We start from the raw sequence: 13,065 nt of genomic DNA on the forward strand, positions 1-13,065 counted from the left end.
TCAGAGCTTCTGAAATAATACAAATGAAACTCATTTTTTGTTGGTTGATTCCTATTTTTTCAGAACCCTGTAAGAAATGGCTTGTACACTGCATCGCACCACACTTTAATTTACCCAACATTTAGTAGCCATACACTAAACACCAAGCTACAAGTTCCGCTGACCTACCACATGTCAGATACATGTCTTGTGATAGTCAACAGGTACAGTAATTCCACATGAATTCTGGAAAAAACATGGTGGCCACTTGACAACATTATCTGTGTCCCATGGATCATTGCCCCCCCCCCCTCTCTCTCTCTCTCTCTCTCTCTCTCTCTCTCTCTCTCTCTCTCTCTGCATATAGGCTCCCTACATAACAGGACTTTGTTATTAAGCATAAGTCACTACTTCAGGTAATAGTTTAATTTCCTATAAACCCAATATATGGCGTTTAAAACGAAGCTCTGTTCTAAACAATGAAATAACATTTCTGTGACAGAACACTTATGAACTGTACAGTAAACCAATGCTAAAGAATAAAAGGTTTTCTGTACTTTGATGGTATCTAAAATAACAAATCAGCAGTAAATAATTTGACTATGACTTGTATTATGAGAATGTGTAAATATATTCCAGTGTAAAAGTGTTTAAATGGATACTCAATAAAAAACACATCACAGCATATGCCTGAAAACAATATTAGTAGCATGAAAAAATCTTAGGCTGCCAAACTCCATGCACACTATCCTGTACTTGTAGAGTTTTTTTCGCTCTATGTCCAATGTGCATTTTGTCCAATGACACAATTCTCAGAAATTATCAGAAAGATGTTATATGTAGATGTCTGTCTAATGTTTGATCTTATTCATTATAATTCAAACAATGAGCAAACAGCACATATCATCCCTGCAGTATCTGCCTGTTTACACATTGTTAGTTGCAGCCACTACCCAAAACATAGTTTACTCTAATACATAAGCTCATAACAAAGTAAAATTACAAGTTTTCAGCAGCAGAATACATCACACATACCAACAGTACATTGAGAAAAATTATAGTCCTCACAGAGTGGAAATCATAATAAACCGAAAATGTACAAACCCTAGGATCTGCAGCAAAATATTCCATCAATACAGAAGGAACTTCAGCAAAGTCAGTACTGCAGCGAGTTCCAGTAACATGCTGATACTTTGTACGAGCAAGCATTGAGTGCATGGCATGTCCCATCTCATGGAACAAATTATCAACCATGCTAGGTGTCAACAAGCTGGGGCTTGACCATCGTGGAGTAGGTAAGTTCAGCATCAGTACAACAACAGGATTCTGTAAAGTTGATAAATTTGAGAACATATTAATTTTTGAAAACAAAATATTGTTGCATGGCAAAATAATGTACTGGGCACAACTGAGTGCTGCTATGGCTCACATGACAAGCCATGGACGAGGTCAGACCAGAGTTGATGGACATTGTTACATCAGGTAATACCAGCTGATATGACAAGAACTGCTGCTACATCACCAGGCAAGAACCACATTAATGGACACCTGAGGAACCAGAGTTGGAATACCAGAAACGTAGCAGAAAGGTGGGGCCACTGCAGCATCGATGACCTGTTTACTTCACATTCAAACTATGGTTTTGTTGTGACTTATTCAACAGAAACCACTGCTGTGGCAAAACAATGTAGGGCCAAGTCCGCATAAATACTCGTTATGCATGCATATCCAAAGGAACATCGCATCATACTCCTAAACAACACAGGCACTGCAATATCGTATTTATTTGGTAACACCAGGTCAGCAACTTTCAATTAAAATGTTTCCCCTGTACAGAAATAAACATAATGGATGTACAAGTACAGGTTATAGACACATGGTTAACAAAATATGAAAGAATAAGTGGGAAATCAAGGTTCGAGTCCCAGTCGGCGGCAACTTTTCCATTGTCATTGTTCCGTTACACAGCTGGTTATTGTCCATATTCGCAACTGTGAATACATTTCATGTGTGTCAAAACAACTGTAGTCACTGCAGTGCCTGTTCCTTCCGACATGCATGCATTTCCAAAGTAGCATTGCATCATACTTCTGAACAACACAGGCCCTGCAATATCATATCTATCTGCCAACACCAGGCAAGTGACATTTAATAAAAAGTCTCGCCTGTACATGAATATACGTAATAGATGTACAGGTACAGGATACAGACACACAGTTGATGACATATGGAAGTTTGGGTCTGGTGATGAAGCGTGCAATGATAGCGTAATGGTAAGGCGACTAATTGCAATAAGTGGAAAATCCTGGCTTGAGTCCCATCCAGCTCAAATTTTCATTGTCATCATTCAATTATACCACTGATCGTTGCCTACAATCACAACTATAAATACATTTCATGGATACTGAGTTATTTCATATGTTAATGAACAATAATTCTATGGTCCCTTTAATCCCACAAACCAACCCACCAATAATTCTACAATGGAAGAAGTAAAGGTAACAATGAGCTATATAGTTGAAGTAAGTGTTTGATAGCCACGTAAAGACTGAAAACATAGCTAAGTTTTCAAATGATGTCCTTATTCAGTGATAAATAGTACAGAACACACATACACCTGCACAGCTACTGTCCCAGCCGACTAAGTTGTAGTGGCACTGCAGCTTGCCGAAAGTGTGGCCACTAAAGCAATTAACTGATAGCTCTTACGATCAAGATACGTTAAACGTTCAATTAATTTGATTACATTTTTCACTTAACCATGTTGATATTTGCAATCAAAAGAGAAAAAAGAGCCCACAAAGGTATTACAAGAAACAATATCGAAGGAAACTGCTAAGATGAGGCAGAACAATCAACAAGTAGTCATCACAGCATATAGCAGAAATTAAACAAAAATGGATTTGTGAGAACTAGAAACTGACCCAGTAAAATTGTATGATGAACTGAAATCGCAATTTATGCAACTAGATGTTAATGCAGGGTCAAATATGTCAAAAGCAGACAGGCTTTAGAATTGTTGGTGAAGCACCTATGTCAGGAAAGGAAATACACATTAATCCTTTAATTGCTGCAGACAAACTTATTGCATACAGTATAAAGTGCTAAGCAACTATGGTCTAATCAGCTCACATGCTCTGAATGACTTGAATTTGGGCTTCTACCTGCTGCAAAGTTACTTGAGCAGCCTGCTTTGGTCGGTGTTGAATATGTCTGAAGAGCTAGCAAGTCCTGTTGTTCAAGGCAAAAATAAGTACTGTAACCATAAACATTACTCAAATAGTTAATTTCTGACTTTGAAGTTCATAATAAACAAGTTATTGTATTACATAACTCACAGAAGTGTAAAAATTGTTTTCGAGATTCATAATAATGCACTTACTGGCAGTTTTTGAAATTATTTTTCAAGCTTGTAACAAAAATGAAGTACTACTTTCACTTCATTTAATCTGTTATCTGTCACTTCTTTGCAACCCAAACATATTACCTGATATTTCACAGGCATTCCTCATGGTACTAACTCTAATAATGAATAAATCTGTCAATAATTAAGCAGATAATTTTAGATTTATCATCTGAGGCCAGTGTTTGATAAGGTGCAAATTTTACAATTTGTTATGTTTGCTGGGACTGGGAATAATCCGTAACAAAGTTTACTTCAAGATGTTTTGTTGTGTACAGCATCATTTAACATTCTACTTGTATGATACACTAACCATCTGTAATACTGCTCTTCTCATATCCCATGTAGAATGGTCGACAGACTGCCTACTGCAACATGTCAAGATTGGCTCAATAAAGCCAGTGATGACAGCACAGCCACTACTAAAGCTAGAGAAATCACAAATGACTGCTGGTGATACCATGCTCCAGGAATTAGGTCTCACTGGCAAACACTTTAATCCATAGGTAGCATATATGGGTCAATGTCATAGCTCTATAACACTGCTCTGTTTATGTTTGTGTCATATCATATGTCAGACTGGCTTTCATTATTGGACTGATTTTGGTTTCTTTCTTGAATATGTGCACAAAGATTTCAATGATGATTCTCAGTTTTGTATTATCGACATAGATGAATCTTCCTTGTGGACTTGTTAAAGTTGATCATTTGATGACCTTGCTTGTCACAGTCGGGCTATTATTTTGATTGTGTCAGTGTTTAAGTAATGTCTTCCATACTGTACAATAAAGGAGTTAATCAAGAGCATTAGAGTTCTATCACACCAGCAATTATTGCAAACAGTAACAACAATTATTCACTTTGCTGAAAAAGACCTGTTTGGAAGAGTTTAGTGACTATTTGTTCCTTAGACTGTAGCAAAGTGAGTATATTAATTATCTGTAATGTATTCAACACGTAAAACAACTCACAATGACAAACATTCTCTCACCCTATTTAATAGCTTATCAAACATCTGAAGTACAACTGATGGCACATGGACAGCTGTAATTGCTTATAACATCAAGTTCAGTTATTATAAGACAGTACAACTATTCAAGTAATGTCAGTCATGGTTCAGACTAGCAAATGTTCAGAATGACATTTTCATTCTGCAGCACAGTGTGCACTGGTAAGAAACTTCTTGGCAGATTACAACAGTGTACCAGGCTGAGATTCAAACTTGGGACCTTCATGAGCAAGTGCTCTATTCACTGGGTGCCCAAGCATGACTCACAACCTATCCTCACAGCTTAATTCATTCTGGGGACATCTGCAAGTTGTGGCCAAGTCATGTCTCTGCAATATCCTTTCTTCTAGGAGTGCTAGTTTTGCAAGTTTCACAGGAGAACTTTTTGTGAAGTTTGTAAGGTAGTAGACAAGGTACTGGCAAAAGTAAAGCTGTGAGGGTTGGTCATGAATCGTGCTTGGGTAGATCGTTCAGTAGATCACTTGCTCACAAAAGGAAAAGGTCCCAAGTTTTAGTCGCAGTCCAGCACACAATCTTAATCTTCCAGTGTGTTCCGTACCAAATACTTCAACAACACAACCTGAATTTTAAACAACTACTTGGAGGTCAGAACAAAAATACATCGGCGAGTGTTAATACATCCACAGTACACAGGTATCTGAGCAACGGCACATCTACAGCACTGTGGGGTAAGGCAGGTTAATGTGCTAAAGCACATACAAAGCATTTGGGGAAACATACAGTGCTAAGTTTTAGTACACTTATGGCACTTAGAGGATTATTGTTGGAGATTTTATTGATGAACAGATACAGAGTACCTCATTGGACAGATATTGTGAAGTTCTACATACAGACAGGCTCCACTGAGAAATGTAAAGAAATATTTCAACTGAAGTATCCTGTAGGAAACTTCCCACAACCGACATTATTCAAGATTTGTACAAGGAATGGAGGGCCATAGGAACTGCCCAGAATGTGCAGAGGCATAGGCGACTGACAGTGAGCACCCTTGGAACTACAGACAGAATTCGCACAAACATTACGAAAAGTCCTCACAAGTCAGTGAGGAGGTTACTGCAGCAGGCTGGTGTATCTCATACATCATGTCATCGTATACTAAAAGATATGAAACTAAAAGCCTGTCTTGTGAGTGCGTTCCAGAGTTGAAATTTGCTGGAAAAAAAAAAAAAGTTCATTATTCTAACTGGCTGTTAACATCAATTGCTTGTGATTACTTGGACCCCTTGCTTTACATTGTGTCAGATGTGATGTAAATTATAAGAATTGCAGCTACTGATTGTAGGACAACCCACATATTCTGCATGAAGAACCTCTCCACTCAGTTGTCTGGCATTCACATTATTGGCCCATATTTTTCCATTAAACCTTTAACAGTGCCAATGCAGTATTCCAACGAGATGAAGCAAGTCCTCATACATCCAACCTATATATGATCCACATCACCAATGTGTTCTCTGAAGGCAGACTTATCAGTACACGTCTCTGGGCTCCAAAATCCCGATTTAACATTGTGTGATTTTTATTTATGAGGCACTCTAAAAAGCAGAATGTATGCTGACAATCCACTTACAATAGACTGTCTTAAGTGGAACATTACTAGAGAAGCAAACAACATCAAACATACAGAATTACAGCGTGTTGCTGGTAATGACATCATACGAAGTCATTGAAACCTGGATGACAATGGCCGCCACTTTTAACATCTCTTACAAAATGGTAGCTACATGTCTTTTTAACATTAGTATTATCTACTCTTTTTAGTTAGTTCATTGTTACTTGAATCTCGGGTGTGCAGCGTACCTGCTTTATGTGGGACACACAGTAGATTAAAATGCTATGATGAAGATAAATAATAGTAATTAATATCGCTGGGGTGTAATAAAAGGATATAGTTAAAGAAAACAGTCCAATTATGTGAAGAGTCAAGTACATCCCACTAACAATAACATAAACGTATCCCTTAGGGTGACAAATTTAGTTGGGAGAAATAATAAAAAACACAAACAATGACTTATAAATATATATCTCTGAAGGAGATATTACAATTACACCCCCAAACTTCAATTATTTAATGAATTTTCTACAGGAAGTGGTGCTTCACACCTCAATAGTCAAAACACACACACACACACACACACACACACACACACACACACCACAACTTTCATACTGCACGAGTCACGGAGCAGCTAAATATACGTTTGTTACAATGATTGGCTCTTTCATCTGTCATTAAATATATGGAAATCATTGCTATTCACCTGTAATTCAACATGTGATAATAACTGGTACTCTTAAAAAATGTGACAAACTTGCCTGCAATTCTCCTGGCAACATGTCATACACTCCCTGTAGATTACTACAAATACACACTTTTTCAAGCTTCACTGAAAAATGTACACATTTGTGATCTTCTGCCTGCCTATCAGCACTATAATTTTCACACTGCTGTTTGCAGAAGGATACAGTAGCATAATAGAAAAACATTCTTAGCATACTATTTATTGTCTGCATAATATTATAATGAAACAAAGGTTCTTATACACTACATTAAAAGTATAACAGGCTATTACCTTGCTGCAACCAGCATGCCTCCATGATTGGTGCAGTTTATATTTCTTTTTACCTTGCAGCTTCTCACTTCACTTTCATAATGCAGTATGTACTGCTTTATTCATTCACCCAAATACACTATTTCTTTGATTTTTATGCATTGTGCATACTGAAGATGTTCTGGTTCTGGTTCTCAACCCCAATGAATATAACAAATTTTTATATTTGTACTTTTGTGTTCAGATTATGTTCTACAAAAAGCGTGTTCTTGTCCATAGACAAACTGCAGTTTTGGCCTATTGTGAAGTCTACTCTTGTGGCTAGCTATTCACGTGTCACAGAAAACGATGTTGATGAAATGAGACTGCAGTGATCAATCCATGCAACAGATCACTTGTGCAAATACTCTGAGAATCAACACTAATGAGGATAGGTAGCAATTCACCATAAAGATGACCGTTGAGCCACAAACAGGCATGTAGAAAAGACACCACAATCTCGCAAGTAAATCTTTATAAGAAAATGAGAGCACATACACAATCACACAATCTCCCAGACACAACTCCTGAATATTTGACCACTGTCTCTGGCTGCTGCATCAACACACTCTGAGAACTGGATTCAAACAAACCACTCCTCACACCTCCCTGCCTCTCTTTGGCAGCTGCTAGGCTAGCGGCAAGAAGTGGTGGCAGCACTGACTGCAAGCTGAGAGGATTGGTAGGAAGGGGAGAAACAGTAAGAATGAGGAGGTAGGGAAGCAGTGCCCAGCAAGCGACACTGCATGACATCTCATAAACAAATCATTTCATCTACTGAGACAAAAATGAGATTTTCCCAGTGTTTTTTCATTTTTTTTTTCAAATTTCCCTGAAATTTCCTGACATGTTTGAAATTCCCTGATATTCCTTGATTTCCCTGATTTCCAGAACTTGTGGCAACTCTGAAAAATTAGTATCTGAAGCTGGGCAAACTACGCCAGTGGCAGCACCAATCATCGGCACGTGTGTGTGCAGCTGCCTAACCTGTGATCAGCCATCAAAGGAGACTTGTGTTTATAATATTTGTAGTATTCAATTCTTACAAATGATGATTATAACTAACACAAACAATTTAATTCAACTTTAATGCTCCCATTTTGTAAAATTTAATACTTCAATCCCATGTTTTTGCAAGTGCAACAAGTTCCCACTGTAACGATGATAGCTAGGTGAATTCACATACTGCAAGTGATACACATTTTATCCTGATACCCTGCGGTCAGCAATGTTTTCTTTTCTGCTGGACAAGATCATGATGGGCCACAACACAGAGCTGAAGCAGCATGCACTGTTCACAAATTGGCTAACAAACTAAACCTACTGAGCATTACTTGGAATTCATGGAATGGCACATTTGCTTAACTAATACATCTATCAGTTCCATATTGAGATTGCCAGCATAGCTGGCCACATCAAAATATGATTACCATCATCTGATTACAAGATGAGAGTGACTCAATATATAAGGTAAGCAGAGCATTAGATACATAACAACAATTAATTACTCACTCATGTTATCTTCAGTATGAAATATGAAGTAACCAAATGTCTACATTAAACTGTTCTTAGCCACAGGTATCTATATTTACCTGGTAAGATCCATCAGGTAACTCCTTTCCACCTCGAATAGTGAAATGGCAGTCCTGATTTGGTTTTCCTGGTCTTTCATAAAAGTCACAATATATATGGCCCAGAAGTCCTTCATCTTTGTGTACCACTATGGAACAAATAAAAAAAAAAAAAAAACCACGCGTAAGTTTTACACCTGTAAGGGCAGTCAATGTAACTCTGCCGAAAACATTTTCTGGTGTACATAAAAGTGTCGTAATGTAAAAGACTTATCATTAAATTTGAGAAAATATAGACAATATCCCTTCTTTGTACTGAAAATAAAACAAAATACATCACAAATTCAAGTAAAGTTTCTTCAGGTGCAAGAAGGGGTAAAGATTATACTCTAGTGTCACTCAAATCGATATAGAAAAGCCAAAGAATGTGTAAAATTCTTCTTTATGTAGCTATCAACAGTTCAGCACCTCTACTATTTGGTGAGTTGTTATCTTAACTTCTTCCATTGTTCGTATTCCATCGAGAGTTTTTCAGCATTTGTAATTACATATTTTTTACAGAAAGAAATCTCAGTTAAGAACTATAATGACATCAGTAGTACTAAATAGCTTAAGGGCAGGTATAAACTCACCAACTGTTTGAAGTACTGAGTCACACACACACAGGGTCTGTTCAAAAGCTAGTGAAGTTCTCAGACTTGTTTATGTCTATCCACAATTTAGGGCCTCATCTACTGAGTGAGTTGTTACCTTTACTCCAATTATTTACACTTCAACTAGAGCTTTCTGTTATCATATTTTTATTGCCTCAGTTGTTCTAATAACACACACAAGACTACAATTTATTGGCATTACTTTACCTGCAAGCTTGTAGACATCAGGAGACCAAACTTCTCCTGGACGTACTTCATCATTCACTAAGCTAATGTTATAAAGACTATTTGTCAATGTATTCAGACCCTCCATACATGCTCCAAGGGAAAGATATGGTGAAAATTCTGAGCTTCCAACCTGGAGCCAATCACGTTTCACTTTCTGGGTAAAATATGGAGTGTCCCATGGAGCTAAATTTTGCTGTAAGAGAATTGTCAAATTAATTCAGTTGGACCTTTACACATGTCTGCTTGTGTCTGTATATGTGCAGATGTGTGTGTGTGTGTGTGTGTGTGTGTGTGTGTGTGTGTGTGTATACCTGTCCCTTTTTCCCCCTAAGGTAAGTCTTTCCGCTCCCGGGATTGGAATGACTCCTTACCCTCTCCCTTAAAACCCACATCCTTTCGTCTTTCCCTCTCCTTCCCCCTTTCCTGATGAAGCAACTATGGGTTGCGAAAGCTTGAATTTTGTGTATGTGTTTGTGTTTGTTAGTGTCTCTATCAACATACCAACACTTTTGTTTGGTAAGTTACATCAACTTTGTTTTTAGATATAATTCAGTTATATGGTAGATATGAACTGCAGTTCTCATGAATTTGATGCACTATTCCCAAATTAATTTATTTACTTGTTGTTGACTCAATCAGCAGTGCCCTTTGCTATTACTATGGCATTCTTAGTACTTCCACTATACCTATGTGTTCTACTATATCTATATGCATTTCAAAGTAATATACATCAATGGGATCCAATTGGAGAAATAGAGTGCTGGAGTACATTAACTTCAATTGTCATGATTTTCTTTGAATGTGGGTCCATGTTTCCAATAAAAATTTTAAATGATTCCATTTTGCCTGCAACTGTCTGTTTTTCATTTATTTTCTGTACTACTGCACAATTTCGGCCTTCGGTCAATTTCAAATATCTATATTAATAAAAGGCTATCTCAGTTCCTAGTTCACAATTCCAGTTCTAAGTTGCCTCGCTAACAGCTTCCAAGGGAAACAAAAGTTTTACTTTCAGTTTTTCACATGAGTGATGAAATTTAAATATACTTTCATAATATACTCATTAAGAAGTATAATCTTATGTTACAGCTTTAAAACAATAAGCTGAGTATTACAATTAGAAACTGTGTACATGTCTTGAGGCAGCATAACTCACCACGCGCAAATACCCAGACTATATAGATTCACTATTTGAGAATGAGGGACTTACTGACTTGCAACAAACTTTATACATACTTTCAGACCTCTACGAACCATTTTCCTCATTGACAGCCCCCCCCCCCCCCCCCCGCCCACCCTACACGGACATACAAGATGATGAGAGGAAAACATTTTGTCACTTATTACATTTTTGCTGTTCATGCAGTAAAACTTGAGCATTAGAAATGATATTATAATTAATTACTTCCTTACTGTCAACTTTATTTGCAACGCAATTTGGAGACAGTATCCACATATACCACTGAAAGTACCTGCAAAGTTCAAGAGATACAATGTCAAATATTGAGATACGTAAAAAACTAGTTTCTGATTAAAACAGAGCACCAAGTACCCAACTCTTTTCTAAACTTCTTATTCTTATATGCTTAATGTCAAATAACTAACACACTAACTCTCTCCTAAAGTAATCAGAACTCTAAAGCTGTTTTATAAATGGGAGTTCAGTTCTTTAAAGAATTGGGATTTACCGTTCTACACTTATTTGTTGACATTATCATCCTGATGACCAACATCAGTGTTGGGAAAGGTCGAAGGACAGAACTGTATGATTGTGCAACAATAAACAAAAAGCTGGCAGATGCAAATGGAGTGAAATCATTTAAAAATTTTAACAGTCACGTTTTCCATACTACAAAATAATTTTTTTCTCCTTGCTATCTTTCAAAATATTGCACAAGACATCTATTTCCTTTCACATGAGTGTCTTTACTAGAAGTGGATAAAGGAAAAAAACAGACAAATATTACAACAATATCATTTTTACATAAAAAATTATGCTATTATTTTTCAATTTTTGCTTTTACATTTACGGCACTAAGATGTGATAGACAACTCTCACCAAACATAGTGTTCTCTTTCAAATTTTCTTTCAGTTCATTTTGGGTCCATATAGATTTCACCACATTTGTATGCATTGTTCCATTCAGAAACATACTACAAATATTAAACTACAATACACTGAGATTTTTCTTCACTGTCACAGAATAAGAACCACAGATTATGTCTCAAGTGTTTATTGATGGCACAGGAGTAACTGATGAACATTTAATTCTTCTGTACCATGTTCTACCTTAAAATGAAATACAGCAAGAGATACTAATGGTTTTGTATATTTACTGCTGCTACTACTCGTAGTGTGGCTTCAGCTGCCACAGACTGTGGTCACGTGTGTGTGAGTTGCATTTGCGTATGTGTGTGCATGCGTGGGTGTGTGTGTCGGCTGTCCTGTAACCCTCCTGGCCTCAACTTTCGTAAGTCATTGTCCTCACCCACGTAGTCCCATCATCTGTTCCCATTCCAGCACTACACAGCCCTCTATTTCATCAATCCACTGAATCTCTTTACTTCTCTCCTTTTCAACTAACACCACCCCCACACCCTCCCACTTTTCCCTCACCTTCCGTTTAACCTCACAACTGCACCTAGCTGCCCTACCCTCTCTCCACCTCGTCCATGCAAGCTGCCTAGCAGCTCTTAACCATCCCCCATACCTACCCTGCTATTTGTCCCCCTGCCTGCACCAGCCTCCTCCTTACCTCCATCCAGTTGCCTCTCCTATCACGCAATGCTGCTACTACTCGTAGTGTGGCTTCAGCTGCCTCAGACTGTGGATATGTGTGAGTGAGTTGCGTTTGTGTATGTGTGTGCATGTGTGTGTGCGTGGGTGGGTGTGTGTGTGTTGGCTGTCTAATTTTGATGAAGCCTTTTTGGACGAAATTTCACTTTGTGACAGGCTTTTTGTTGTGCCTATCTGAGACTCAGCATCTCCGCTATATGGTGAGTAGCAACTATCCCTTTCTTAATATTGTTACAGGCCATCCTAGATTTTTGATTGTTTCACAGATTTATTGCCTAGTTTCAAATACTAACACCAATTTTGGTACTTTATACAGCACATACATTTCAACACTTTCAATTTCTATATGAACTTCTCAAACTGACAACAAAGCCTACCATACAACATTCTTCAAATTTATTAGTTCCAGGAATCTGCTATTCGCATGGTGTACAATTTCATTCAATTTTATTTTCTGTATATCTCACATACAATAATAGATTACTTCCACGTCTGTAAATTTTTAAAAGTGTAAAGTGTGTGTATGCATTAGGAGAATAACAGAGTATTTACAGTAAGCAGTAGGGATAAATTGCTAGAAGTATGTGATGGGTAGCACAATATGGAGGGAAAGTGTGATCAAAAGAGGAGAAATCAGACAGGATGGACACAAAGGAATGATTCAAAAATTCACTGATACTTCTAGGTTTTCCAGTAATATTTTCCACGATTTTCAAATTTTATTTTCATTACACAATTAAATGTGTGATTGTTTTCTGTTGGTAATTAAATCTGGTACAAAACTCACCAAAATTAAGATGACATGTTTTATGT

At 37.3% G+C, this 13,065-nt stretch overlaps 1 protein-coding gene across 4 annotated transcripts in view; it reads right to left on the reverse strand.

Annotated features, from left to right (window-relative positions):
- LOC124801987 (mitochondrial intermediate peptidase) overlaps positions 1-13,065 on the reverse strand; it is a 130,407-nt gene that overhangs the window by 20,170 nt on the left and 97,172 nt on the right. For 3 of the 4 annotated variants that reach the window (XM_047263113.1, XM_047263114.1, XM_047263115.1), the window contains exons 7-9: positions 9,435-9,648; positions 8,596-8,723; positions 1,084-1,305 (exon numbers count right to left, since the gene is read on the reverse strand). In XM_047263113.1, coding sequence (XP_047119069.1) covers positions 1,084-1,305; positions 8,596-8,723; positions 9,435-9,648 — 564 coding nt within the window. The remainder of the gene's footprint in view (positions 1-1,083; positions 1,306-8,595; positions 8,724-9,434; positions 9,649-13,065) is intronic. The other variant, XM_047263116.1, reaches the window with a different exon arrangement.

This window comes from Schistocerca piceifrons, chromosome 1 (assembly GCF_021461385.2).
Source record: "Schistocerca piceifrons isolate TAMUIC-IGC-003096 chromosome 1, iqSchPice1.1, whole genome shotgun sequence".
Classification (NCBI taxonomy): Eukaryota; Metazoa; Arthropoda; class Insecta; order Orthoptera; family Acrididae; genus Schistocerca; species Schistocerca piceifrons.